Source organism: Lactuca virosa, chromosome 8, assembly GCF_052849685.1.
Source record: "Lactuca virosa cultivar CGN04683 chromosome 8, Lactuca_virosa_CGN04683_v6, whole genome shotgun sequence".
Taxonomy (NCBI): Eukaryota; Viridiplantae; Streptophyta; class Magnoliopsida; order Asterales; family Asteraceae; genus Lactuca; species Lactuca virosa.
This window is the reverse complement of record NC_136433.1, coordinates 58,886,149-58,911,389: the sequence shown is the minus strand read 5'-3', so window position 1 is coordinate 58,911,389 and position 25,241 is coordinate 58,886,149. Positions and strand designations below refer to the sequence as shown.

At 37.8% G+C, this 25,241-nt stretch overlaps 1 protein-coding gene across 1 annotated transcript; it reads left to right on the top strand.

Annotated features, from left to right (window-relative positions):
* The first annotated feature begins 1,148 nt into the window (after window positions 1-1,148).
* On the top strand, window positions 1,149-1,685 carry LOC145130395 (uncharacterized). The gene has a single exon (XM_079065202.1). It carries the CDS (start codon window positions 1,149-1,151, stop codon window positions 1,683-1,685), a length of 537 nt encoding a protein of 178 aa, XP_078921328.1.
* The last annotated feature ends 23,556 nt before the right edge of the window (window positions 1,686-25,241 follow it).

Genomic DNA, 25,241 nt, shown 5'->3' with positions numbered 1-25,241 from the left:
AAAGGGTAGGTATTAGGATTAAATTATTTGATTAATTTAATTGGATAATCCTTATTAGATTTAATATAATTTAAAAATATTAATTAATATAATTAAATCATTTTGGTTTATTTTTTAAATTTAAATTAATTTTTTAATTTTCGAAATTTAAATATAAACCTAGTATTTTGAAAAAGTTTTGAAATACACCTTATACTATATGTAAAATTAAAAGTTTAATAATTACTATACGTATAAGACTAAGTTAGTCGAACCGCTAGTACGTCTCATTCACGAAACTAGTCTATAAGAGGAGGGGGGTATAAGGAAACTGCCTATAAAATGGTAGTTGAATGGGTGTCCACTCTCATCCACCGCTTCCTTGATTAGTGGAGGGTCGCTAGCCGAACGGGTTTGATAAAACAAAATTAATTCTCATTAAAAGTATAATGATATTAAAAGGTAACTAAACCCTTTTATTTAAAATCCTAATTTTAGTTACTTTAGGAAAAATGTGAATTTGTATGCTAACCCATGAAATTGCATATTATACTTTATAGTAGTTAGTGGAGCGCGTGTGGTTAACCGACACACTAATAGTGACTATAAAGAGTAATAATGGGCATCTCGAAAATTATCATTGATTAATGGAGTGCATGTGGTTAACCAACACATTAAAATGAGATGATAAAAGACATCGAGAGTGCCAAGCTAATTTGCATGATTATTCACATCTTGTTTGTGATCCTCGGCATTCCTGTCAGAAATGGAAGAGCATAATTTGAGATTAAACATGCCATTGAATAGTCTCAATGAGTCTCAAAAGAACTAAGAATTTCACTTAACTTAATTTCCTTTAAATTTCATTTTTCAATGGTGGAATTGGTAAATCGTCATTTTCCTACCTTTATAAAATTTACAATTAGATTACGACATCCCTTTTCTAAGTTGTGAATTTTTAGTTGGATCCGAGCCTTAATATTTCATTTTTGGGTTGTTATATTAAGGATTGTTCTTATCTAACTAAAACTACATTTCTTTTACAGATGTCTACTCCAAATGATGCTTCTGGTTCCTCCTCCTCCTCCCATAACTTTTCTTTGTTGAACATCTGCTCCAAGGTGACATTGGATGACACTAACTATAATGACTGGATGCGCAACATCAAGATGTCCCTTCGTTCCGAGGACAAGGATTATGTCCTTGAGAAACCATTAGATGAGATTGACGAAGAGAAGGTCACTCCTGAAGAACTGGTCGCCTACAAGAAGCACTACAATGATGCAACCAAAGTTGCTTGCATCATGGTGGCCACGATGACTCCTGAATTGCAGAGATACTATAAGGATTACTGGTCGTACAAGATGAAAAAAGACCATATGGAAAAGTACCATAAGCGAGCTCGTCAAGAAAAGTACGAGGTGGGAAAGTCCCTCATAGCAATCAAGATGAAAGATGAAGAATCTGTTAGCAGCCACATGCAAAGAATGCAACGATACGCGGATCGGCTTGTCAAGCTTAATGTGAATTTTGATGAGGAGATGGCTATTGACACAGTCTTGAACTCCTTACCAAGTTTTTATGATCAGTTCATCTTGACCTATCATTTGAACACCAATGAGACCAGTTTGTCTCAATTACACAAACTCCTTCGAACAGTTGAAGCAGGGATGAAGGGAAAAGGTGTTGATTCCCACTCCTTCTAGTTCTCCCGTTCTGACCATTGGTCAAAGGAGGGAAAAAGAGGAAAGGTCCTCCAAAATAGAACTGGAAGGGAAAGTCTCAATTTGGGTCATCAAGCAATGGACCCAAAGGTCAATCCAATTCCGATTCTCCCCTGTCTATGATCCCAAAGAGGCCACTTGCTTCTACTGCAACGATAAATGGCATTGGAAACGAAGCTGCCAAAAGTATCTGCAAGCCATTAAAGATGGCAAGGTGAGGCCGACTCCTGCAGGTATATATACTATCTTATATAATAACTCATCATCTTCTCGTTCTTGGGTCCTTGATACAGGATGTGGATTTCACATTTGTTTTGATTTGCAGGGGCTAAGAAGAAGTGAGGACAAATAAAAAAAGAGAATGAAAAATAAGAATAAATTGAGCTCGAATGCTTCTTCTTCCTCTCGTTCTTACTTCCCTCTAAAGAATAAATTGAGCTCGACTGCCTTGATTTTACTAAAGATGATGAGAACTTGAACTCCTAACCATTTATACGTTGGAGAGACCGTTTCTTATTTTTTGCCGAAGCTATTTTTAAATCACAAGTTGAAACAGGTTAGAGCATGGTAGAATAAATTTGATCATGGGGAATAGGCGATCTTTACCTGTCACCAAGATTGGGCTTTATAGTCTAGCGCTTAGTGATTGAGTAAGTTTAGATTTATTAAATTGTTGCTAATCGTCAGAAATGATGCGAACCATTATTTCCTTTCATGCATTGTTTAAACAAGGTTTTAGATATTCTTTTAATGATGAGAATGGTTCTATTTCTGCTTATAAAAATGGTATTTTTATGTTGAAGCTTTACCTTGTGATGGTGTGTATGAAACTGTGATGTGTGTAGACAATTTAGGCAATAGTGTATTTCAAATTGATTCGTATAATTATATATACAAAGCATGCTTATGGCATTGTCGTCTTGGACACATTAACAAGGAACGCATCGCCCAACTCCAAAAGGGTGGAATCTTGTCTTTTGGGTAAGATGACAAAATCACCCTTCACTAGTTCTTGTGAAAGAGGTGAAGGTTTGTTGGACCTCATACAAACAGATGTGTGTGGGCCCTTCAGATCCACCACAAGGGATGCTAATCGATTCTATATGACTTTTACTGATGATTATAACAGATATGGTTATATCTACTTAATCAAGCATAAGTTAGAAACCTTTGAAAAGTTCAAGGAGTTTAAACATGAAGTCGAGAATAAACTAGGCAGGAAGATAAAGATGCTTAGATCCTATAGAGGCGGTGAGTATCTTAGTATCGAGTTCCACGACTACCTCAATGAATGTGGAATAGTTTCACAGTTGAAACCTCCTAGGACACCACAAATTAACGGTGTGGCTGAGAGGCGCAATCGATTCTTGTTACACATGGTTTGTTCTATGATGAGTCAAGATTCTCTTCCAATTTCATTTTGGGGGTATGCCTTAGAGACTGCCGCACACATTCTTAATCTTGTCCCAATTAAGAAGGTTGCCAAAACACCTCACAAAATGTGGACAGGGAAGGTTCCCTCGTTAGGACATATCAAGGTTTAGGTTTGTGAAGCTTTCGTTAGACGAGATACTCACGACAATCTTGAACCTCAAAGTGAGAGATGTATTTTCATCGGCTATCCGCAGAAGACCTTTGGATATTTTTTCTACAGACCTAGTGAGAATGTGGTCTTTGTAGCATGAAGGGGAGTCTTTCGAGAGAGATAACTCATATACAAAGAGGACACTGGGAGTGCAATTGATCTTGAGGAGATTCAAGAATCAAACGATGAAGCAATCTCTGAAGATGCTAGGGTTCAACCAGAGGAAGAAATTCTAGTTGAAAAAATTGACGAGTCATTACGTCTTAGGCGTTCCAGTAGAGTTAGAATGCAACCTGTATTATATGGTTTCCATATTACTGCAAATGGTGATACATTTATCAGTGATAGTACACTGGTAAATTTGGATGAACCAGCTAACTACAAGGAAGCAATGGTAGACTCTGAGGCAGTCAAATAGAAAGAGGCAATAGACAGCAAGATCAAGTCCATGTATGACAACCAAGTTTGGAATTTGGTTGATAGTGTACCAGGTCATAAGACGGTTGGGTCAATGGATCTTCAAGAAGAAGATCGACGTGGATGAAAAAATACACACTTTCCAGGCTCGACTGGCTGCGAAGGACTTTACTCGAACCCCAGGGGTTGACTATGATGAGACCTTCTCACCAGTGGCTAAGATAAAATCTATTAGGATAATGCTCGCAATAGCTACATTTCATGACTATGAAATAGTAATATTTAATTAATATTTGACCAGTTTTTAATTGGAATTAATTTTGAGATTAAAAGAATTAATTAAAAGTGCAGGGTCTAAAGTGCAATTGTTTAATAGTTAAAGAAAAAGCTCCAGAACCTTCATGGTGAAGGCATGGACGGTTTTAAGGGATATTCTAGGGTTTCTAGAATATCCCATGTGGATAATAATGAAGTGGATAATCACCAAATTTGAATTAATATTATTTAATTCAAATGAGGGTTATCTCGAGTTCCTTGTCCCACTATATAAAGGACCCTAAGGATCCCATTGTTGTCCCACTCTTCTCTTGCTAAGACTTGGACGAAATTCTTCCTCCCTCTCCTCTCTCTCTATAATCTCCTTCTTGCTTGTGTTAGTTGTGAACCATTAGAGGCACGACGCTTGTGGTGCTTGCTTCCAAAAGATCAACAAGAGGATCTTTCTAGTTGTTTACTATAACAACTAAAAGGTATATAAATCTAATCCCTTTCATTAGTAATTTCGAAAATATAATAAGGTTATTAGAGTTTCTTCAGATGTTCATAGTTATAGGTTCAATATTGAAAACATAGATCTTGTTTTAGGTTACATGTACACTTAAGAGTTTTAAGTTTGTTTTGTAATTTCTAAAACCTATCAATTTTCTCGTTTTCGGTAAGGTGTTGGATCCTACACCATGGCTTGGCAGTTACCCGATGGTCGTCATGAGACGATTGGAGTCCCGAGGTCCGAGAGTTGAGTTGGCAGTTCTTCTACTTAGCAATCGTTTTCGTATTGGTATTCATCTGTAATTTCTGTTTGTGTTTCAAAGTTCAGTTGTAATCTTGGATGATCATTTTAGTGGAATTATATTATTTAGCTCCGTTTAAATTGATTTCTTGTTATGGCTGGATTAATTATCTTTGTCCTCAATTGTATGCGTGTTGGAATTTGTGAATGTTGTGTGGGTTCAGATTCTCCTGTGTATGTGGATACCAATGGGTGGGATCAAGTAGTGTAGTTCAAGTTAGTCTGAGTATCGAAGGATTGTGAAGTTGTCAGACTCTAGCATACCTCAAGCGGGGGAGAGTGGAATCTCGTAGCAGGAAGACCTTGTGCCAAGGGTTGGTTCTTAGTCGAGTTTCTCCAAGTTTAAGACTTCGCACAACTGCTAAATCTTCCGGTTTCTCATTAAGATCATCGTTAACTGACGAATTTCCCTTCGAGTCATACTAGTTTTAGCTGTGATATCATCGGTAAGGCGTGCTTGTGCTTTAGACTATAGGGTGTTAGGAGCCCATGTTGATGGGTGTGATGAGGGCTTCCTACTATATTCTTGTTTGATTGGGGCTTGGAGGTCTGAGTTATGGCCCGAAGACCTGGTAGGATCAGTTAAGTCTTTTTAGAACCGAGTTTTGTTGATTGGTTAGTGGATCGGGGGTAAGACCGAGTGCTGTTGTTGGTTAGTGTATTGGGGGTAGGCCCGAGTGTTGTTGATTGGTTAGCGGATCGGGGTTAAGCCTGTGTGTTACTGTCGATTAGTGGATTAGGTGTGAGCTTGAATGTTGTCAGTAGATAGCTAAGCAGGGTTATCAGAGTCAAGTAGGAGTGGGGCCTAGTTTGGTATGTGACCAGTTAATTCTCGTCGCGATGGTGCACTTATGTGTTGGATTACCATGATAGCGTTTGGCCGAGGAAGTTTAGAGTCGATCAAATATGTAGGTTATTGGTTAGTTTGGTTAATGTGAGTGGTTGCATCATGAAGTGGAAGCGAGAGCTGATTTTGAGGACATAATCTAGTTTAAGTGGGGAAGAGTTGTAACACCCTGTTCGAGTCGTTTTATAAATCGGGGCCGTGACCCGAAGATCAAGTATCATAAGGCTTATGGCATTGGGGAAAGAGAGGTTTAGACCCAGTTGGAAGTGGGTAATGTAGATTATGTGATCCAAGAGTCCGGTTTGTGCTTTGGAGCCCAAGGACATAATGGTATGAGTGATGCTTCCGGCCTTTTATTTGAATTAAGGATTTTAGTTTGATGTGTTTTAAGAGTGATGCTGGGCGTACCAGGAGTACGCAAGGCGTACGCAATCAGGTGCCAAACCCTAATTTGAGGGTTTTGAGCCCTATTTAAGCTCCTTAACTCCCCAAAACCCTTTCCATTCTCAGCCTTCACCCCTTCAACTTCCTCCCTTGAAACCCTAACCCTATTTTGATACTTGTGAGAAAAAGAAGGTGATTTTGAGTGACTTTGAAGGAAGAAGAAGGTGGTGATTGTTATTAGAAGCTTGAAGCAACCTTGATCTGGAAGTTCTCTTCCCTCATTCATCTCCATAAGCTATAAAGTTTGTACCTTTTTGTCTCCATTGATAGATCTAGTTTAATGGTCAAAGTTATGTCATTTTCGTCCCATGAATTGGTCCATGTGAGTGTGGGTTGTTGTTGATCTTGTAAGGTGAATTTCCAGGTGTATAAGAGGGTGTTAAGTCATAAAAATATGATATTGGCCTTGTTCTTCTATTCATGCATGTGTTATGAAGCTTAGAATATTATGATAAGTTAGGTTTTTGGATTTGGACCCTTTCTAGCCACACAACATCATAAAGTTGGAAACTTTATGATTTAGAGCATCATTTAGACTTAGATTTGAGATATGGACAAAAGATCTTAAGGGATAAAGTGCTTAATGGAAAGTTTGGAACCAGATCGCGTATTTTGGGCATAAGTTTCATACGTTGGGAGTACTAAGCCAGCCCACGTATGTTGGGCGTAAGTTGAGTAAGCAGGGCGTACTCAACCAGCCTTGGACTTTGACTTTTATTGACTCCGTTGACTGTTGACTTTTTGATCAAGTTTGACTTTAGGTCCAATTTGAGGGTTTTGACTGGTTATTAAGATTTTATCTTGTTTTGGTGTTAGTGGATCCGCGGGAGCCAGCAACGCTAAAAAGGGATTGTATCGCAATTCTTCAATTCATGTGAGTTTTTCCTCATTATACTGTGGGTCGAAGGCACCAATGTTGTCCCACTAGTTTTGGTTATCTGTTAGTATATGGATGCCTTAGGGACTGTATATAGTCATGTAGGATATACTAATGACTCTTGGTCTAGGCTTTCTTGCCTGCTCCTTGTTTGGTTGTGGCTCTAGAGTAGGATCACCTGTCCGGGTGTCTATCTCACCTCTGAGTATATATGGTTATGAATCCCTTGGATTGTTGGTATATAGGATGTTGCTATGTTGTAGTGATCTGTTAGATCTTTATCGTAGTATATAGGATGTTGTTATGTTGTAGTGATCTGTTAGATCTGTATCCTAGTATATAGGATGTTGCTATTGTTGGATTAGTGTCTAAGCCCATAACTATTTTGGTATGTACTTGACCCGATTGTGAGCATGGTCCTTTTGGGTTGCCTTCACACTGGTGACTAGACAGGATGATTGTTGAGGAGAGAGGCTGGTTTATTGTTAAGAATAATAAATTGGGGTATAAATATGATTTGTTAATATATTATATGAATAATATATTAATTTGGAATCATATTATTAATTAGTATTTAATCAGAAATTAATTAGGAATTAATTTCGGAATTAAAGGAATTAATTAAAAGTACAGGGGCTGTTTTGTAATTATTTGATAGTTGAGACTTTGGGCTATTGGATCACCTTTATTAAGGCTTGAACGAAAATCCTAGAAGGATCTAGGAGTTTTCGTCCAAGGGCTTAAGGAAAGGAGTCCATGGACTTGCTTAGGCCCTAAGCTAAGGGATTAGGGTTTCCACCTTGAAACCCTAGCTAGCCTCAAGTATAAATAGCACCCTAAGGCACTAGAATTCGGCCACCCCTTGGGAAAACCCTACTAGAGCCGAATTTTGGAGCTTAGTACCCTTCCTCCTCTCTCTCATATTCATACTCTCACCCAAAGTGTGTTTGTGAGCCATTAGAGGTACTACACTTGTGGTACTTGCTTTCAAGAGCTAAGGAAACTCAAGGAATTAGTTGTTATTACTATATAACAACAAAAGGTATGTGTTCTATTCTCCTATGTCAATTTCGAAAATAGTAGATGCATTCTAGGTTTCCTTTTGTGTTCATAAAGTTGTATGTCTAATAGTGAAAACATAGATCCAATTAGGGTTGCATGCACACATAGGATTGTTTGTATAAAACCCATCAGTGGTATCAGAGACTTAGGTTTTTGTTTTCAATTAGATTTGATACAAATGTATGAATATGACAATTAGGGTTTATGGCTAATAAACCCTGGAGGCTTAATTTTCGAAATTAGGGTTTCTAAACCCTAGATTTCGAAATTTTGGTAGGGTTTCCTAAACCCTTTTCCTTTGACCCCAAGATTTCGATTTTAGGGTTGTCTAGCCCTAGAATTTCGAAATTTGCCTTGTCCCCTAGATAGGATTCCCAAATTTTAGGGATTTGGATAATGTCATATCTTGTAATTATCCTTGATTCCTTAAATAGATAATTAAAGATCTTATGAATTATCCCATTCCATAAATTTTTAAATCTTAGGAGATATGGGATTAGATTAAATTAATTGTTTAATTTAATAGATAATCCTACAAGATTTAATAATTTTAAATTATTTGTTTAATTTTGGATAATTATTAAATCAATATTTTAATATTTAAGAGTTTAAAATTAAAAAGTTTTTAATTTTCGAAAAAGTTGAATATGATTAAAACCCTAGTATTTTGAAATGTTTAAAATACACCCTTATACTGTTATAATATTATAAGATTAATGATTATATATATATATGTATAAGATTAAGTCAGTCTTACCGTTAGTAGGCCTTATTCACGAAGCTGGTCTATAAGGGGTGTTTAAGGAAATTGCCTATAAAATGGCGATTGAATGGGTATCCACTCTTACCCACCGCACTCTTGACTAGTGGAGGGTCGTTAGCCGAACGGGTAGGATAGGATGAAACCTTCCATTATAAGTATAATGAAGTACAAAGTAACTACATGCTTTTACAAATTCCCAAATTCTAGTTACTTTAGGCAAAATGTGAGATTGTATGCTAATCCATGGAATTACACTTCGTACCCTTGTCAAACGTTAGTGGAGCGTGTGTGGTTAACCGGCACACTAATTTGGGATTGACATTGGTGGCGAAGGGAGGCTCGATGTTTATCATAGATCAATGGAGTGTGTGTGGCTAACCGACACATTGATTAGGTGATAGTAGCATTGAGTGCACCACGTAGATTCGTATGGTTATTCACACCTTGTTTGTGATCCTCGGCATCCCAGTCGCAAACTTGAAGGGCATAATCGAGATTAAACATGCCATTGAAAAGTTCAATGAATTTCAAAAGATCTAGGAGTTTCAATTCATTTAAAACTTAAACTTCTTTTTCGTTTTCATGGTGGAAATTGGTAAATCGTCATTTACCTACCTTCAAATATTCTGCAACTAGATTACGACATCCCTCTTCTAGGTTGTAGAGTATTGTGTTGGATCCTTGCCTTGATGTTTCATTTGGGTGTTGCATCAGGGATTCTTATCAACTAACTTGAATTTTCTCCCGTTTTGTAGATGTATAAATCTTACAAGCTTTCCAAATGAAGATGACGTTCCAAGATACGATCAAGGAAATGAGAGTCATGCTTCACTTCCTCCACCTCCTCCAATTGTTCTCCCTGACCCACAAGTTCAAAGGCTTGAAAAGTTCAAGCTCACTCAATCCCTATTGGCAAGTAAGCACCAAGATGGGAAACCTGTGTGTGCACACGTCTTAGAGATGAAGTCACGCATTGATAGGTTAAGGATGTTAAGTGTCGATATCTCAGAGATGTTGGCTGTTGACTGGGTTCTTCAGTCACTTCCTGATTCATATAGTGTGTTCGTAAGAGAGTACTATACGATGGTTCACGGCGTGACCCTCATTGATTTGACCTATTTGCTTATTGCTGTTGAATCAGCGATGATTTGGCACACTGGTCAAGCAAACTTGATTGGTCGATCAAACTCCCATACTTCATTGGACACTGGCTACATTGGAAGTCCGGAAAAGGCTGAGATTGTCCCTTGCTATGTACCAAAGGAGTCCATTTGATTTTTCTGCCAAGAGAAGGGGCATTGGAGTAGAAGCTGCCCTAGCTACCTGAGAGATCTAAGAGATGGGAGAGTCAAGACGTATGGCTCTACTTCAGGTAAAATCCATTAACTAACTCTATAAGTTCCTATTTTTTATTCTTAATACATGATGTGATAAGATTACATTTTGATGTTTTGCAGGATCGAAGAAAAGAAAGGAAAATTAAGGAAGAAGCGTGCCGAATCTGATCACGAAGAAATGGATTTCGATCGCATGGATTCAAAGATCGAATTTTTGAGCTGATACTTTAGAGTTAGGGTAGATTGCTAAAAAATATGTAATAGCATAGTTTTTCAGTTGAATTGCATTGTAAGGACAAATTTTTTTTCCGCAATAAAATAAATTTTGATTTTGTCTTATTTATTTATCCTTGCGATGACATGTATGAAAAATTGATGTTTGAATGTTTCCATTATTAGCAATGATGGATTTGATTCTTAATTAGGTTATTTGTGGAAGTGTCGAGAGTTTACCAAATGGGGAGAGTTTCTCATCGCCCAAATTTCAAGTGGATAGAAACTTGGAATCATGCAACATGTATTGTATGATGAATGAAAATTTTCACATTTGGGAAATTTGGACTAATTCTTTGACAAAGTGTCAATTGAAGGACTAGGAGATCAAGTACACTAGGTCGTACGTTGATCAAATCTACCACAAGAGTGACAAAGATATTCGTCATGATTTACTAAAGTTTAGTAAATATGGTTATACTTATAAGATTGAGTATAATTCTGAGTTGATTGAAAGAGTTTCAATCAATAGCAGAACAAATAAGAAGAATCTAGTAGGCAGAAAGATAAAAGTTTCTCTATCCTAAGGAGAAGGGAGAGTAACTTTTATTGTGTTTTATGATAGGTCTTAATTATTAAGAACCATGTCTCAATTGATCCTCTAAGTCAGTCTTAGTGCAATTGCATGTCCAAGAAGAGGAATCGAGACCTGTAGAAATGGTTAAATCAAGAAGTCAATCATACTTCGTTCCAATATCAAGTCTTAGAGTCAAGATTGTGACATGAGTGACAAGTCTTAAGTAGGTTTATAACACTCAAGAAATGTGGAATTGGAAAATGTTTTCTTATTCTTGCACATTTGAAAAATGGTAAGTTGTGTTGTCTTGGATAAGACAAAGACCAACTAGGACCAATTATGAGAAGTGTTTTTTGTCTTGATAAGAACTACACTAACTCTTGAATATTTGTTTTGTCTAGGAAAATTTCCTGACAAGAGAATCACATATGTCAGGAGGTCAGTAGGAGTTTTAATGATCTTGGAAAAGTTTCAAGAACAAATCAAGAATAAACCTTATCGATCATCACTAGCACACGACTTGAGGTTTACAACCTATCGTGTCGACATAATCTTGTTTCTGTGTCATTCCAGTTTGGTTAATTGTGCATGTGAGTTCTATGAGTTCTCATTTGAATGCATAAAGGCAAAGCACCTTGATCAATGGAAAGTACATTGATATGTAGGGGTGAGTTGTTGAACAACTTGGAAGACATGGTGGGAATTCGTGCTACCATGAGGCAAGAAATCAAAATTGAACAAGTTCAATCCATATGAGTTGGATTTGTCACAAACATTGTCTTATGATTGTTGTTATGACAAATTCGCATGGATAGGAACACATACACTTTAAAATCTATGTGTCATAAGGTTTCTCTCCATGAAAATGATTGTGAGGAAACGCTTTCACTAAGAGAGATTTTAAGGAGATAGCGATTGTGTAAATTGCATTCTCAAATTCGATTATGATTACGGCATCCCTTTACATAGTTCGAATTGTGAGATTTGGCGATTAGTCTAAATGTTGGGGACCTAGTAATATAAGTTCTGAATTAGTTTAGACACACATGTGAGCTATCTAAGGAAAGGTGTATGAATTTGAGAAGCTAAGATAAAGGCTTATCGAAGCACCTAGTATTAGAAATATGGACTTTGGAATTCAATAAGTATTGTTTTCTAGAAGGAGCATAAGTGTTATGCTTGTATGGAAATAATCATTGTGTTAGTGGGAGCATGATTATTATTTCAAGTATTGCAAGTGAGCAATATTAATTATAGAAAACAAAGATTCACTTTGCCAAGTTGTAGGGGTTGAAAAGTTGTTTTGCTATAATTAAGGGAGAGAATATTATACTTCGTTTCAAAATTCTAAAGCTTAGATCGAGAAATGTTAATAAATTTAGTCAAGGATACATAGTGCATTCTCAAAATTCGATTATGATTACGGCATCCCTCTTCATAGTTCGAATTGTGGGAACATGGCACATAAAATGTTATGGCAGAAGAATGATAAAGTATCACGTCTTTATGTGAGACATTATGCATCGTGTCCAATACGCTTCGGGTATAGGATCGATTGGATATGCTGTAATATTTGACCATTCTAAAATTTTCCAAATGCCTAGGGCATTAAGAGGGAAAAGGACTAGAACTAGTTTTGACTAAAATAATTAAACAACTATCAAAGGACGATCCAAAGTTCGCTGAGGATTGGTCGTGTGTGAGTAGTTGGAAGTATAGTACTGGATGGACCACATCGACATTATTATGAATAGATAACATTCTATTTAGAATGAGTTGTCATATGGAAAATATGGAAATGTTTCCATAACCGGGAGTTGAAAATTAAGAATTTATGTCTATATTAGAAAATTTTATGCGAAAAGGATGTTTAAAGGAATGTACTTTGAGTGAGAGACATCACATCTATATAATTGTTTTGTAACAATTTTTGATAGAGTACCTTGTGATTTCATTGGCCAAGTCTTTGTGACTTTTGTGTTGTGACTTCACGAAAGGATCGTTGCATAAAATGTTAGAATCTGACATATTCTAAAAGTGGCAAGAATTTGGTATTCTTACGCTAATGATAAGGATTGGGGATTGTGAAATGAGTTTCATTGGAAAAGTTTTTCAATTGATCTATTTTTACAAAGTATGGACCATAGGAAACCGAAGAGTGCATGCTTGGAGCATGGGACAATTGTGGTTATAATTCGAGTAATAAAGTTGATTTTCCGAAACATTAAACAATGAATAATGAGTAATTAATATGGTGGCTAAATAAAAGATGTTTTATTTATTCTCAAGAGTTTGGGGCCATATAGGATTGAGTATTATCGTTGTATTTCATTTTGCATGTTTTGACTTCCAGAATAACTGGGTTATTCGAACCTCCACAGTCGGTCATACGTTGGAAGTAGGTATGAAGCAAGACTGTCATGAATTTGTCTGTAGATTGTCTAAAGTGTTTAGACATAGCACAAGTTTGCTGCAGAGTTCATGAGTGCTTTGATAAGATTAAAGTATTGGATTAAACCCACGCTCACTTGAATCACTTCATGGATTTTGTCACGAGTGATTAGTGAGACGATAACATTGTATATTCTTGAAACCGAGACATGTGAGTTGTTATTTGCTGGTCAGTTGCACATTGATGATAAGTGAACGCACCAGTAACTTGGTGTTATAAAACTTATTGTTGTGTGTGATTCGATTAGTAGGTGCAAGCAAGCATTTGAGTCAAAGTTTATCCATTCCTTTTACCCAAAGTGGGATAAAAGCAATATATGTGGGCCCCTCGATGATTTAGTGATGACACCTAAGCGCTTGGCCAAGCTGGTACTCAGTTGATGTGTTAAATGATATCTGTTGTCACTCGTCGTAAATCGGAAATCGAGAAACAACTCATAGACTGAGAGAATGATTTCAATCCGTGTCTCACGTCTATACGATATGAAGAATGGAGGAATATATGATCCCTTATCTAAAGGACACGCTTCTGATAAGATCAGAGTTGACAGCGGCTTTTGAAAGCTACGATTGCTGATCAGGTTCTGAAGTCATATGCAAAATAGTTATTAGACTTATCCAAGTGGGAGACTGTTGGATTAGTGTCTAAGCCCATAACTATTTTGGTATGTACTTGACCCGATTGTGAGCATGGTCCTTTTGGGTTGCCTTCACACTGGTGACTAGACAGGATGACTGTTGAGGAGAGAGGTTGGTTTATTGTTAAGAATAATAAATTGGGGTATAAATATGATTTGTTAATATATTATATGAATAATATATTAATTTGGAATCATATTATTAATTAGTATTTAATCAGAAATTAATTAGGAATTAATTTCGGGATTAAAGGAATTAATTAAAAGTACAGGGGCTGTTTTGTAATTATTTGATAGTTGAGACTTTGGACTATTGGATCACCTTTATTAAGGCTTGAACGAAAATCCTAGAAGGATCTAGGAGTTTTCGTCCAAGGGCTTAAGGAAAGGAGTCCATGGACTTGCTTAGGCCCTAAGCTAAGGGATTAGGGTTTCCACCTTGAAACCCTAGCTAGCCTCAAGTATAAATAGCACCCTAAGGCACTAGAATTCGGCCACCCCTTGGGAAAACCCTACTAGAGCCGAATTTTGGAGCTTAGTACCCTTCCTCCTCTCTCTCATATTCATCCTCTCACCCAAAGTGTGTTTGTGAGCCATTAGAGGTACTACACTTGTGGTACTTGCTTTCAAGAGCTAAGGAAACTCAAGGAATTAGTTGTTATTACTATATAACAACAAAAGGTATGTGTTCTATTCTCCTATGTCAATTTCGAAAATAGTAGATGCATTCTAGGTTTCCTTTTGTGTTCATAAAGTTGTATGTCTAATAGTGAAAACATAGATCCAATTAGGGTTGCATGCACACATAGGATTGTTTGTATAAAACCCATCAGCAATGTTGTAGTGATCTGTTAGATTTGTATCATGGTATATAGGATGTTGCTATGCGGTAATGATCTGTAGATCTGTATGTTTACCTTTATTTGCAGGTTATCATCTAGTGGAGCGCCCTAGGGACTATATATGGTCATGTAGGATAGCCTGAGAACTCTTGATCTAGGCTTTCTTGCTTGTTCCTTGTTTAGTTGTGGCTCTAGGGTAGGATCATCTATTCAGGTAGCTATCTCATCTCTGGTTACTTATGGTTACACATTTCATGGAGGTTAGCTGGTAGCGGGACAGTATACTCTGAGAGGACTAGTAGGCGATAGTGAGTTGTATAATTGATGTTTGCTTGTATTATGTGCCTACTTGATACTTGATTTTTTATATGTTGACATATGGTGGTAGTGGGTTGAGGCGGTTCAAGTTTGTGATGTAGGCCAAGATACTCGGTGCGGGCCAGCTGTAAAATGAAGGCACGGAGGATCGGGAGGAGCGGTTGAGTTGAGGTGGTAGGCCAACAAACCCTAGGTATTCTAGCCTGATGGCTGATTGGACCTGTTGCATGTTTGCATTCCAGTTCGATGACTGATTGGGCCTAGGCATTCCAACCGGGAAGTTGTGGGCCATTATGCATGCTTGCATGTTTATCGTGTGGTGTCTTTTGGGGGAAACTCACTAAGCTTTATTCTTACCCAGTTTTTTATTGTTTTAGGTATCATCGGTTGTCATGGGAAGGAGAAGGCGTGACTGTACACATTCATCAACAACAATTAAGACTCCGCGCTTTAATATTACAATGATTTTCAATAAATGTATTTTGGAATAAAAAGTTTTCTTGATAATGGATTTACAAATTGGGGAGTTTTACCTTAATAAAAATGAAAAATTTTGGTTGTGAAAATGGGACGTTACATATATATTCAACATTAGGGTGAAACCCTAATGTTGATCGTCTTTGTGACATTCAGTCTCTTTGTTAGAACAACAATTTTCTTGGTGAAAGACATATTTGTGATTAATTCATGTTCTTTAGTTTTTGTGTTCTTTATTTGGTTTAGTTAGTATGTTCTTTGTTAATTATACTTGATGTGTATCTGATCGATACAAACCTTCAATTGGTATTAGAGCAGGTTTTTGATACACTCAAGTTATCATGTCGAATTCCTATAATCCTAAATCTTTTGGTCAACAAAATTCCTTCATTTGACGTGCACAACTTCACCATGTGGAAGACTAAGGATATGGTTGTTCTTGAAACCATGGACTATGAGATGCTTAAGATCGTTGAGAAGGGTCCTCACATTCCCATGTATCAATCTATGGTCAACATCTCTCTCCTATTGGTCCCTTAAACAAAAGCTAGAGACTAGTTATGACGACGATGACAAGAAATTAATTAGTCTTGATGTGAAATCTAGAGCAGTCATAGGAAACTCACTTCTTTATCATGTGTATCATCTAGTACAGAATTGTGAGTCAACTTAAGAGGTGATGGAAATGCTGATTGTGGCTTATGAAGGAACTATGGAAGTTCAAGCCACAACCATCAACAACCTCAACCAGAGATATGAGTATTTATTTGCTCAACAAGGTGAGTCTCTAACCCAAACTTTTAACATATCTAACTGTTTGGTAAAGGATATGTGCATCCTGGGAATTGTCAAACATTCTTCTTAGTTGGTTCGTAAGTACCTGTATTCTCTTGGGAAAAGCTGGGAACATCACGTTGATTTTCTTAAGAACAGTAAAAGGTTAATGCCATGGATCTTAACTCCTTGTTTGGAAATTTACAAAATTACGAAGAGATCAAAGCTCTTCTTAAGGACATCATGAAGGACTTAAGCAAAGAAAAGTATGTAGCTCTGGGTTTCTCGAAAGGAAGCAATGAAGCTCATCAACGATTCAGATGACTCAGATCAGGGTGAGGCGAGTAGTGAAGAAATTACTGATGAGCTTGTCGCTAGCGATGCGCTCATTGTTAAACGTTATGAAGAAAACAAATCAAATGGACTTCGGAGAGCTCAGTTTAAGGGAGGCAGTTCAGCAAGGAGATCCACTTCGGAGAAAAGAAACTCCGATAATTGTTTTAACTATAGAATCCCTGACCATTTTGTCAGGTACTGAAAATAAAAGAAAGAAGCTCAAAGTCCAGAGAACTATGAAGTCTTGTACAAGAAGTTGTTGGCCCACATAAATAAGGAGAACATCTCTGTGCTAAAAGCCTTTATTGCAAAACAATAGGATCGTGAAGAATGGGTGGAAGAAGAGGAAGCATATGAAGTAGATGGGATAAATGTTAAAGGTCTTATGGCGCTTATCAATGATTCCCCTGATGGTGTTCTCAACATGTGTGATGTTGATACCTCTCAAGCTGTCCAAGATTCAAGTCCGAATGTAAATCATACTTGGTTTCTTGACAGTGGGTTCTCTAGACACATGACCGGTCTCAAGTCCGTCTTGACAAATTTTGTGGAGAAAGATGGTCAGACTGTAGTTTTTGGTGACAACAATGAAGAAGCTTTTATGGGCGTTGGAACATTTGAGTGCAGGGCGTTCAAACTGAAGAATGTGTTCTATGTCAAGGGTATGAAAAGCAATCTTATCTCCATTAGTCAACTTTGTGACGTTGGTTACAAGGTTCTCTTTGATTGCAATGAAGGAAAGGTTTTTGACTCTTGGAACAAAATTGTGCTTATTGCACTCAGGGACAACAACATTTATATGCTTTGATTTTATTTGTTTAGACAATGTTATTTTATGTTTTTAACTTTATGCTTCTCTACCTTAAAACTTCTGAAAATAAGTTGCTAAAATTTTAGTTTACTATGATATTTTCTTTGCTTCAAAAGTTCTTTTTAACTTTTATTTTCTCAGAGAAGTATACATTGTACATTATTCTAATAACATTGCCTATGCATGTTCTTCTCTCTCGATAGTGACCTTAACTGATTTGTCCCTTTGGAAAGGATCAGCATGTCAATCCTTTGGTGCAGCATCTTCTGAGTAGATCTAGTTGAAGCTGGCTCTGCATCTTTTCTTCAACACCGACTGTTCTCTCCCTGAAGCTGGTGCTCACACCAATTGAGATCGGATATGAGAGAACCGTGCCAAAATGTGCTCTTCTGGGCACACATCTCTTCCTTATTGGACCACTTATTTATGTTGAAATGAGATGAAGTGAAGCTAGATAATGTAGCACGTATAATTTCCATATACGATGTTACTACTTCACTGATTCCCATCAGAGATCCAAACACCTTGTCAACAAGACAGTGGTCCTCATCTATTCTATCACGGATCACAAAGAGTGAAACCTTCGAGTGTTGTCTTGGTGACTCTCATAACTTGAAGGTTACAAAGATTGGATCCTTTTAACTTGTTGGTTACAAAGACTGGTTCATGTTCTTCTCTTGTTCTTGGTGAAAATGAAGGCTGGAATCAATCTGTAATACTTCAACGATTAAAGGCATTTTTTCTCTTTGGTTTCTATGAATTGTGTTTTTGTATGATATTTTTGATCTTTTTTGCTTATTCTTTTATAGCCAGAATTGGGGGGTATATATCACGGAAAAAGGAAGTTCATTAATGGCCTTCAATTCAAAATATTTGTTGAATCACGTCTTTATTTCGTTTCTGTAAAAGCTGCACATATATTGCCTTTAGAATATCTCATTGTTTCACTAATTCTTTTGTTTTATTCTCATATTATTTACTGTTTTGTCTTATACAACATTAAATGAATTAACGGTGAACTTCAAAGTTCTAGACCGCAACTTAACTCTATGATACGGAAGTTGAACCACTTCTTGTTGATGAGCTGACACCATTTATGATTCATGCCGATTCCACCTCAGCATGACTGAAACACCCCGTTCTCTCCTTAAATTCTTCTTAATAAAACTTGACGATTCACTATGATATACCACACACTGATAAAAGTTTGAAACATTATACCGATGGTTAGTCTATGTACCATAGACTATCACACGCACCAACCCCTTTTTGCCCTTACATTATTCTTTAAAGCCTTGTGATTCAGTGTAATGTACTATACGCAGATGAGAGCTTGAAAATTTCGTGTCGATGGTTAAGCTAAAAAACCACAGTCTATCACACACATGAATCTATTCTTTCCATAGTCTTCTTTATAATTTTATGATTCAGTGTATGAAGCCAGACACTGATGACCGTTTGAAAAATCTGTGCCGATGGGTATATCATTGTCTGTGATATATTACATGCACCTACCCATTCTTTCCAAATAATTATTCTATTTAAGAAGTTAATGATTCACTGTATTAGCCATATACCGATAAAACTTCGACACTCTTTTTTGATGGGTACATTTCATTTCGGAATGTATTACATGCATCATTCCACTCTTGCCCTTATTCTTCTAATAAAAGTGATTAATGAGTCAGTGTATGAAACAAAAGGCTGATGAAATCTCGCAATACTATGTCAGTGAATGGTAGTTCAAACCTATACTATCAGGAGACATCACAAACTCACTAGATTACGAGTTGTAACTCTGATACGCTGATTGCTTCCGCTGATGCTATGTCACACTGATATAAATTTCTTATCTCAACGGAAACTTTTTGATGACTATCAAAACTTAAATCATTATCTTGCAGCACGAGATTTTTACGACGGTCTTTTCTCTACTAATGATTACACAAGGGAAAAGAAATCTTCCTATAAAATTGAAGAATTCTCTCTCACCTATGTTACTTTGAAATTCATTTAAGCAGCTGATTTTCTATCGAAAAAAAATATCTCAACCATCATCCTCCTCAAGCTCTCATCATGTTAAAGCCTTTGTACGAGTTTGCTCCTAACGCCAACGTCTTCAAAGGCCCTCATGCTCCTGAGTCTCCTATTGTCATTGAAGAAAACAATGTGGCATTCTCTGATGTTATCTCGAAATAGTTCATGAAATCAGGAATCAAAGATTTCATCAACTATGTCAAAATCTTCTCTCTTCGATATGCCTTCTACGACTTCCTATAGCCAATATACCCTAAACAAGTATGTGAGTTCTACTATTTATGATATGTTGATTCTAGTGCTCAAACCATTACCGGAACCATTGGAGATGGTCAATCTAGTGTTGCTATTGATGTCGAATCTTTCGAACTGCTCTTCGTCTTGCTCGATCAGAAAACTATTATGAAATTCCTTCAGAAGAAAAATACAAGTCCATTCATGAAACATTAGGGTATAACTTTTCTCTTCAGGGCACCTCTCGTGATCCATACAAATACACTCTTCGTCGGTGTTTTGGTGTAGGATGGAAGTACCTATCAGGGGTACTTGGTAAATGCCTTGGACATAAAACTGGGAGCTTAGATCAATTGAATCCTTTTTAGCAAAGAATTTTGTATTCCATGCTGTGTAACAAAAGATTGGATTTTTCTCAAATCTTTCTTGATTAGTTGATTGATTGTATCACTAGGAACAAGAAACCAACGTATGTTCCTTATCCCCGTTGGCTTGGACTGATTTTGGCTCGTGATGAAGAAGGAAATAATGTTAATCATGGATACATAATTCAAATTCCAATCCTTTCCATAAATATCATCAATGTCGCTCCTTCTTATGGTGATATGCATATTACCCAGAGAATAACAAACTGGATTGAAAATCCCTACACTGTTGAATCCTATGAGTTTGAAGAAGAGGATGATGATGATGATGATGATGAAGGTGATGATGATGAAGAATATGTTGAAGATAAAGAGGATGAACTTGCCAATGATAAAGGTGAAGCCTCTATTCAGGTTATGAATTCTCCTACAAGGTTGAACAAGCACATTATTTTCTCCTCTACTTCTTCATCCACTCCCTCTGCAGATGACATTGTTCAGCGTGGATCAATCCCTCGTCAAGTGGAAACTACTGATCCACTGATCCAAGATGTGATTTCTCCAAGATCAACGTCTCCTTATCCTCAAGTTGCATCTGTCCCTCCTATGCCAACACATATTCAGACTACTTCTACTTATCAGGGGGAATCCAGTTCCAACTTTCAAACTACTGTGCTCTCTCAACTCTCTCTCTCTCTATTAGTGCAAATAACTCAATCTCTGGGAGAAGGATTGACTATAGTAGAAAAGGATGTTGCTAATATGAAACACATTATGACCTTGGGTGGTGATGATGTTGATAATATGGTTATTGATGACACTCGACCACATTCTCCACATGATAATCCTCCACCTCCACTTCCATCATCAAATCCACCTCCACCTCCTCCTCCACCATCTAATCCCCCTCCTCATATTCCATCACCACCTCCGGGATCCCCTCCCCAAATTGATGATGCCAAAAGGCGGAGAGTAATCAAGAAAGCAATGATAAGCAAATGGTGGTGATCGCATCAACTCCATCTCAACCTGAAATGTCTGAATCGGGAAGGGTTGGTAATCAAAAAAAAATCGTTGTAGCTGAACAAGAAAGCAACATCCCAGACGCTGATGATGATCAGCCTATCCCAAACGATGGTGATCAATCTGAGACTGATGACTATGAAGGGTTTCTCGACTTGGGGTTTATGGCACAAGTTGCTATTCCTTTGAGTGTTTTTACCCTGATTCATATTTTGAGGGAGAGATTCCTCAAGGAACCCACAATGACATAAAGTCTGATGATGAAAAACTCAATCCTAAAAAGAGGAAGGGTTCTTTGTCAGGGGGAGCCAATGACGTTGAAGCTGGAAGTTCTTGTGCCGCTGGTGATTCTCCAGCTCCTCATCCTTCCAAGAAAAGCAAGCTCACTGTTGATCTGAATGATTGTAACGACCCAAAAATCAGGGGTAAAAATTTCGTTTTTATAATAGTAAAAACACAATTATCTTTTAAATCCGAGCATTCCAAAAACACTGCTTAATTAAAAAAGTTATCAGAGTTACATCCCAAAATCACATAATGCAGAAAACACGAGTGTGTGCGCTGCGATCAAGCTGGGCCCTTCCTTTCCAAACCGATGATACCTGAAACCATAAACAAAACTGTAAGCATGAAGCTTAGTGAGTCCCCCATAGCATACCCCACACAATCCACATAACCATATAATCCATATTTGCTATAACATCTACATAAAGCATATCAATCACATAAGCCATGCATATAAACATATAGGGATGCCGTGGGCTCCTCCCAGGGTCTTACTCCAGGATGCCATGGGATCCCCCACATGGTCTTACACCTAGATGCCATGGGATCCCCCATGGTCTTTAGCTGGAAAGCCATGGGCTCCCCCACATGGTCTGACATCCAAGTGTCATGGGCTCCCCCATGATCTTTACCTGAAAAGCCATGGAATCTGTGACAACCCGAAAATTTGTTAAATTTTTACCTTGTAAAGCTCATCCAGTCAACTCCGCTGAGTGTCAGACTCATTTCTGCTATCATTTAGCCTCGTTTAGAGTCTGTTTAAAGGTTCAAAGCTCAGTACATTCAAGCATTGAGCATAGAAATGGATCGCGTAAACTTCTAGCACCAAAAATCGAGCCTTACACTCCAACATCAGGAGTGTACGGCCGCACAATGGGTGTGTGTAATGCCCGTGTTTCTAGGCTAGGAATTTATATTGACATTATAGTTTAGGTTAACCTTTGTAACTCATTTTGAAGAAATGAAAAGGAATTATGTGAATATTATGTGAATTTGTGTTTTATGCTTAATTATTAGGGCTTAATTAATTAAGAATAAAAATGAGCATCAAAAAGTAAATTTTAGATAAAGCCGATATCTATTAAGAAACTTGTAGTGGACGTGACAAGGATTATGGATATATAAAGAATGCCGAAATCCGAGTTATAACGAAGAAGTTATGACCTGTCGAAGTTTCGCGACAAACCGGCACGGGGCCGAATGTCGTAAAAAGTGATTTTTCGATAAACTAATTTTTGGCCTTAGTAATCTAAATGAAACTTGTAGTGTTCGTTAAACCGAGAGTAAGTATAAAAAGAACGCCCAAATCTGACTTCGTAGGAGGAAGTTATGATTTTTCGAAGTTTCAGCTAAGCAGTAGACAACTAAAAACTCGAATTTTAGATCGAGTGATTTATAGCCGACACGACCTAAACGAGAATCGAATGTCTCGTCATTAGTAGCACAACGGTAAAAAGTCTGACGAAAACGGACGTCGGATGAAGAAGTTATGAATTTTTAACGGATTTCCTGTCCCGGTCTGTTAAAAATAATAATTTAAAAATTAAAGTCAAAATTAGCCGACGAAGTCTAAACGAAAGTTGTAGAGCGTAATTTTACCTACACGTGCATATAAATAACGTCAAAAACGGAGCTCGTATGCGAAAGTTATGGATTTTAGAAGTTTTGGCGCGAAAACCGAGGAATTTCGCATAGGTGGACTTCGGCCACGTGTCCTCGCCTCGCATGTGCCACGTGTCCGAAATAAGGCTGAGTCATCCGAAATTCTGCTGAGTCAATCGAGGCCACCTGTCGACGCGTGTCACCTTCGCCTCGGACCGAAGGCTCGACCAATGAGGAGCTGCCTCGTACCCCTCTATGACGCGTCCGAGCTTCGCAAACGGTGCCACGACTCCGAGCCTAGCACATGGGTCACGAGTCCGCGGTCCACTCAGCAACTGCCACCGAGGCCTTCGCACGTGTAGCCTCGTGCGAGCCATCCCCCTGCGAGCTTCGGATCTGCGACGCGTGGATTCCTTCTCAGCCGTCGGATCAGGACTTCGGACCCCTATAAATTGAAGGGTCCTGCGAGCCTTCTCGGATACTTTTGAGATTTTGCCATCTTTCACCCCTTTCTTCATATTTTCTTCATCTTAGAATCCCCCAAACCCCCGGTATCGATTATAAGCCCCGGAATACGCCACGAAGAGCCCGTGAAGCCCGAAAAATTTATCTTTTCGGTTTCGAAGCCCGACCCTTGCAGAGCCCGGTTTCTCAATAAAACTCCCGGTTTTATTAGAAACGAACGTTTTAGGAAACGAATTGCTGCCCGATTATCATCAAAAGAAGTGAGTGTATAGTCACTTTCATTTTACATATAGATATGAAGTATTTACCTTATAATACGTGCTATGTGTAAATATATTAATTGTTTATTTGAGGTGACTATTGAGTTGATGTTTTATACAAGTTTTAAACTGTATATGTATTTTTATCTACAAATATGTTGGGTAGAACATGGGTAGATAGTGATGTGTGATAAAATAAAAGTGATGAGAGGCCTCGTTGTGATTTTTGATTCAGTCATCTAGCGGAGTTTGGATGACGACCACGGACTTTCTAGACAGTCCAGTGGGAAGCACTAGCAGGCCCGCAACCTGTAGGTGTTAATGAACTTGGGTGTTTATTCGCTGTACTCCATCCCCCTCATGGTTGCCTTTAGGACATGTATGGCTGAGGAAACCCCTTAGCAGTAGTGTCCATCCCGATCATATTCTTTAGGCTAGGTCCCTTGTGAAAAGTGTTTAGGGACGTAAAGTGAGGATAACGGGAACGGGTAATCAGGGTTATTGTTGATTGGTGAACTTAATAAGTTTATTATTACTGTGGGTTGAAAACCCTATATGCTCACCAGGCTCCCAAGCCTGACCCACTCAGTTTTTTTATGATTACAGGTAGTGGACCCCGAGCATAGTCGGAGGATGACGTGAGATTTTTGGATTATAGGCCAGTAGTTGTAAATAACTGTAGTAAGGCTTATAATGTCTTGTTTATGCTTTTGATCTGTATCGTAACATGACATCCCGAGGTTTTGATATATATGGAAAATATATACCTTCTTAATGAAGGGTTTTGATAAACTTTTATCATATGTTGTTTGGGGACCAATTCCGCAACATCTTTTGAAAAAATTTCTCTGATTTTATTTTAAAAAGCATAAATTAAATTGATCTTTTCTGGCCGAGAAATTAGGGAATGACACAGTTGGTATCAGAGCATTAGTTTAAGCGAACTAAGAAATATCCTACGATTTCTAGACTTAAACTTAGAATGCTAAGGGATGATTGTGAGATGAGTGTCTACCATATTTTAGACATGAGCACTAGTTTATTTTAGGAAAGATGCCTAAAATGCCCTTATGTGCTAAATGCTATGTGTTTGCCATGTGTGCCATTATTTGTTCGGATCTATGGTCTGTTGCCGACCGGATCTGGAAACCTTATGTGTGTAGGATTCTAAGCGTATGATTACGAGATTAGAACTAACATGTAAACATTTCGGAGTGATAAGGGAATTGAAATGTCTAACAAGGATAAAGACCTAAATTCGCCTTATTCGGTATATAGATTGTAATGGCAAGAACTCGTAGTGGAGTTGCAAATGCAAACGGAAACAGGGATCAACAGCCTCAACCTCAAGTAGTTGAGCAAGTACCTGTTGTAGGAGCTGCACCTGAGCCAATGACGATGGCTGGGGTACAAGCAATGATACAGACGA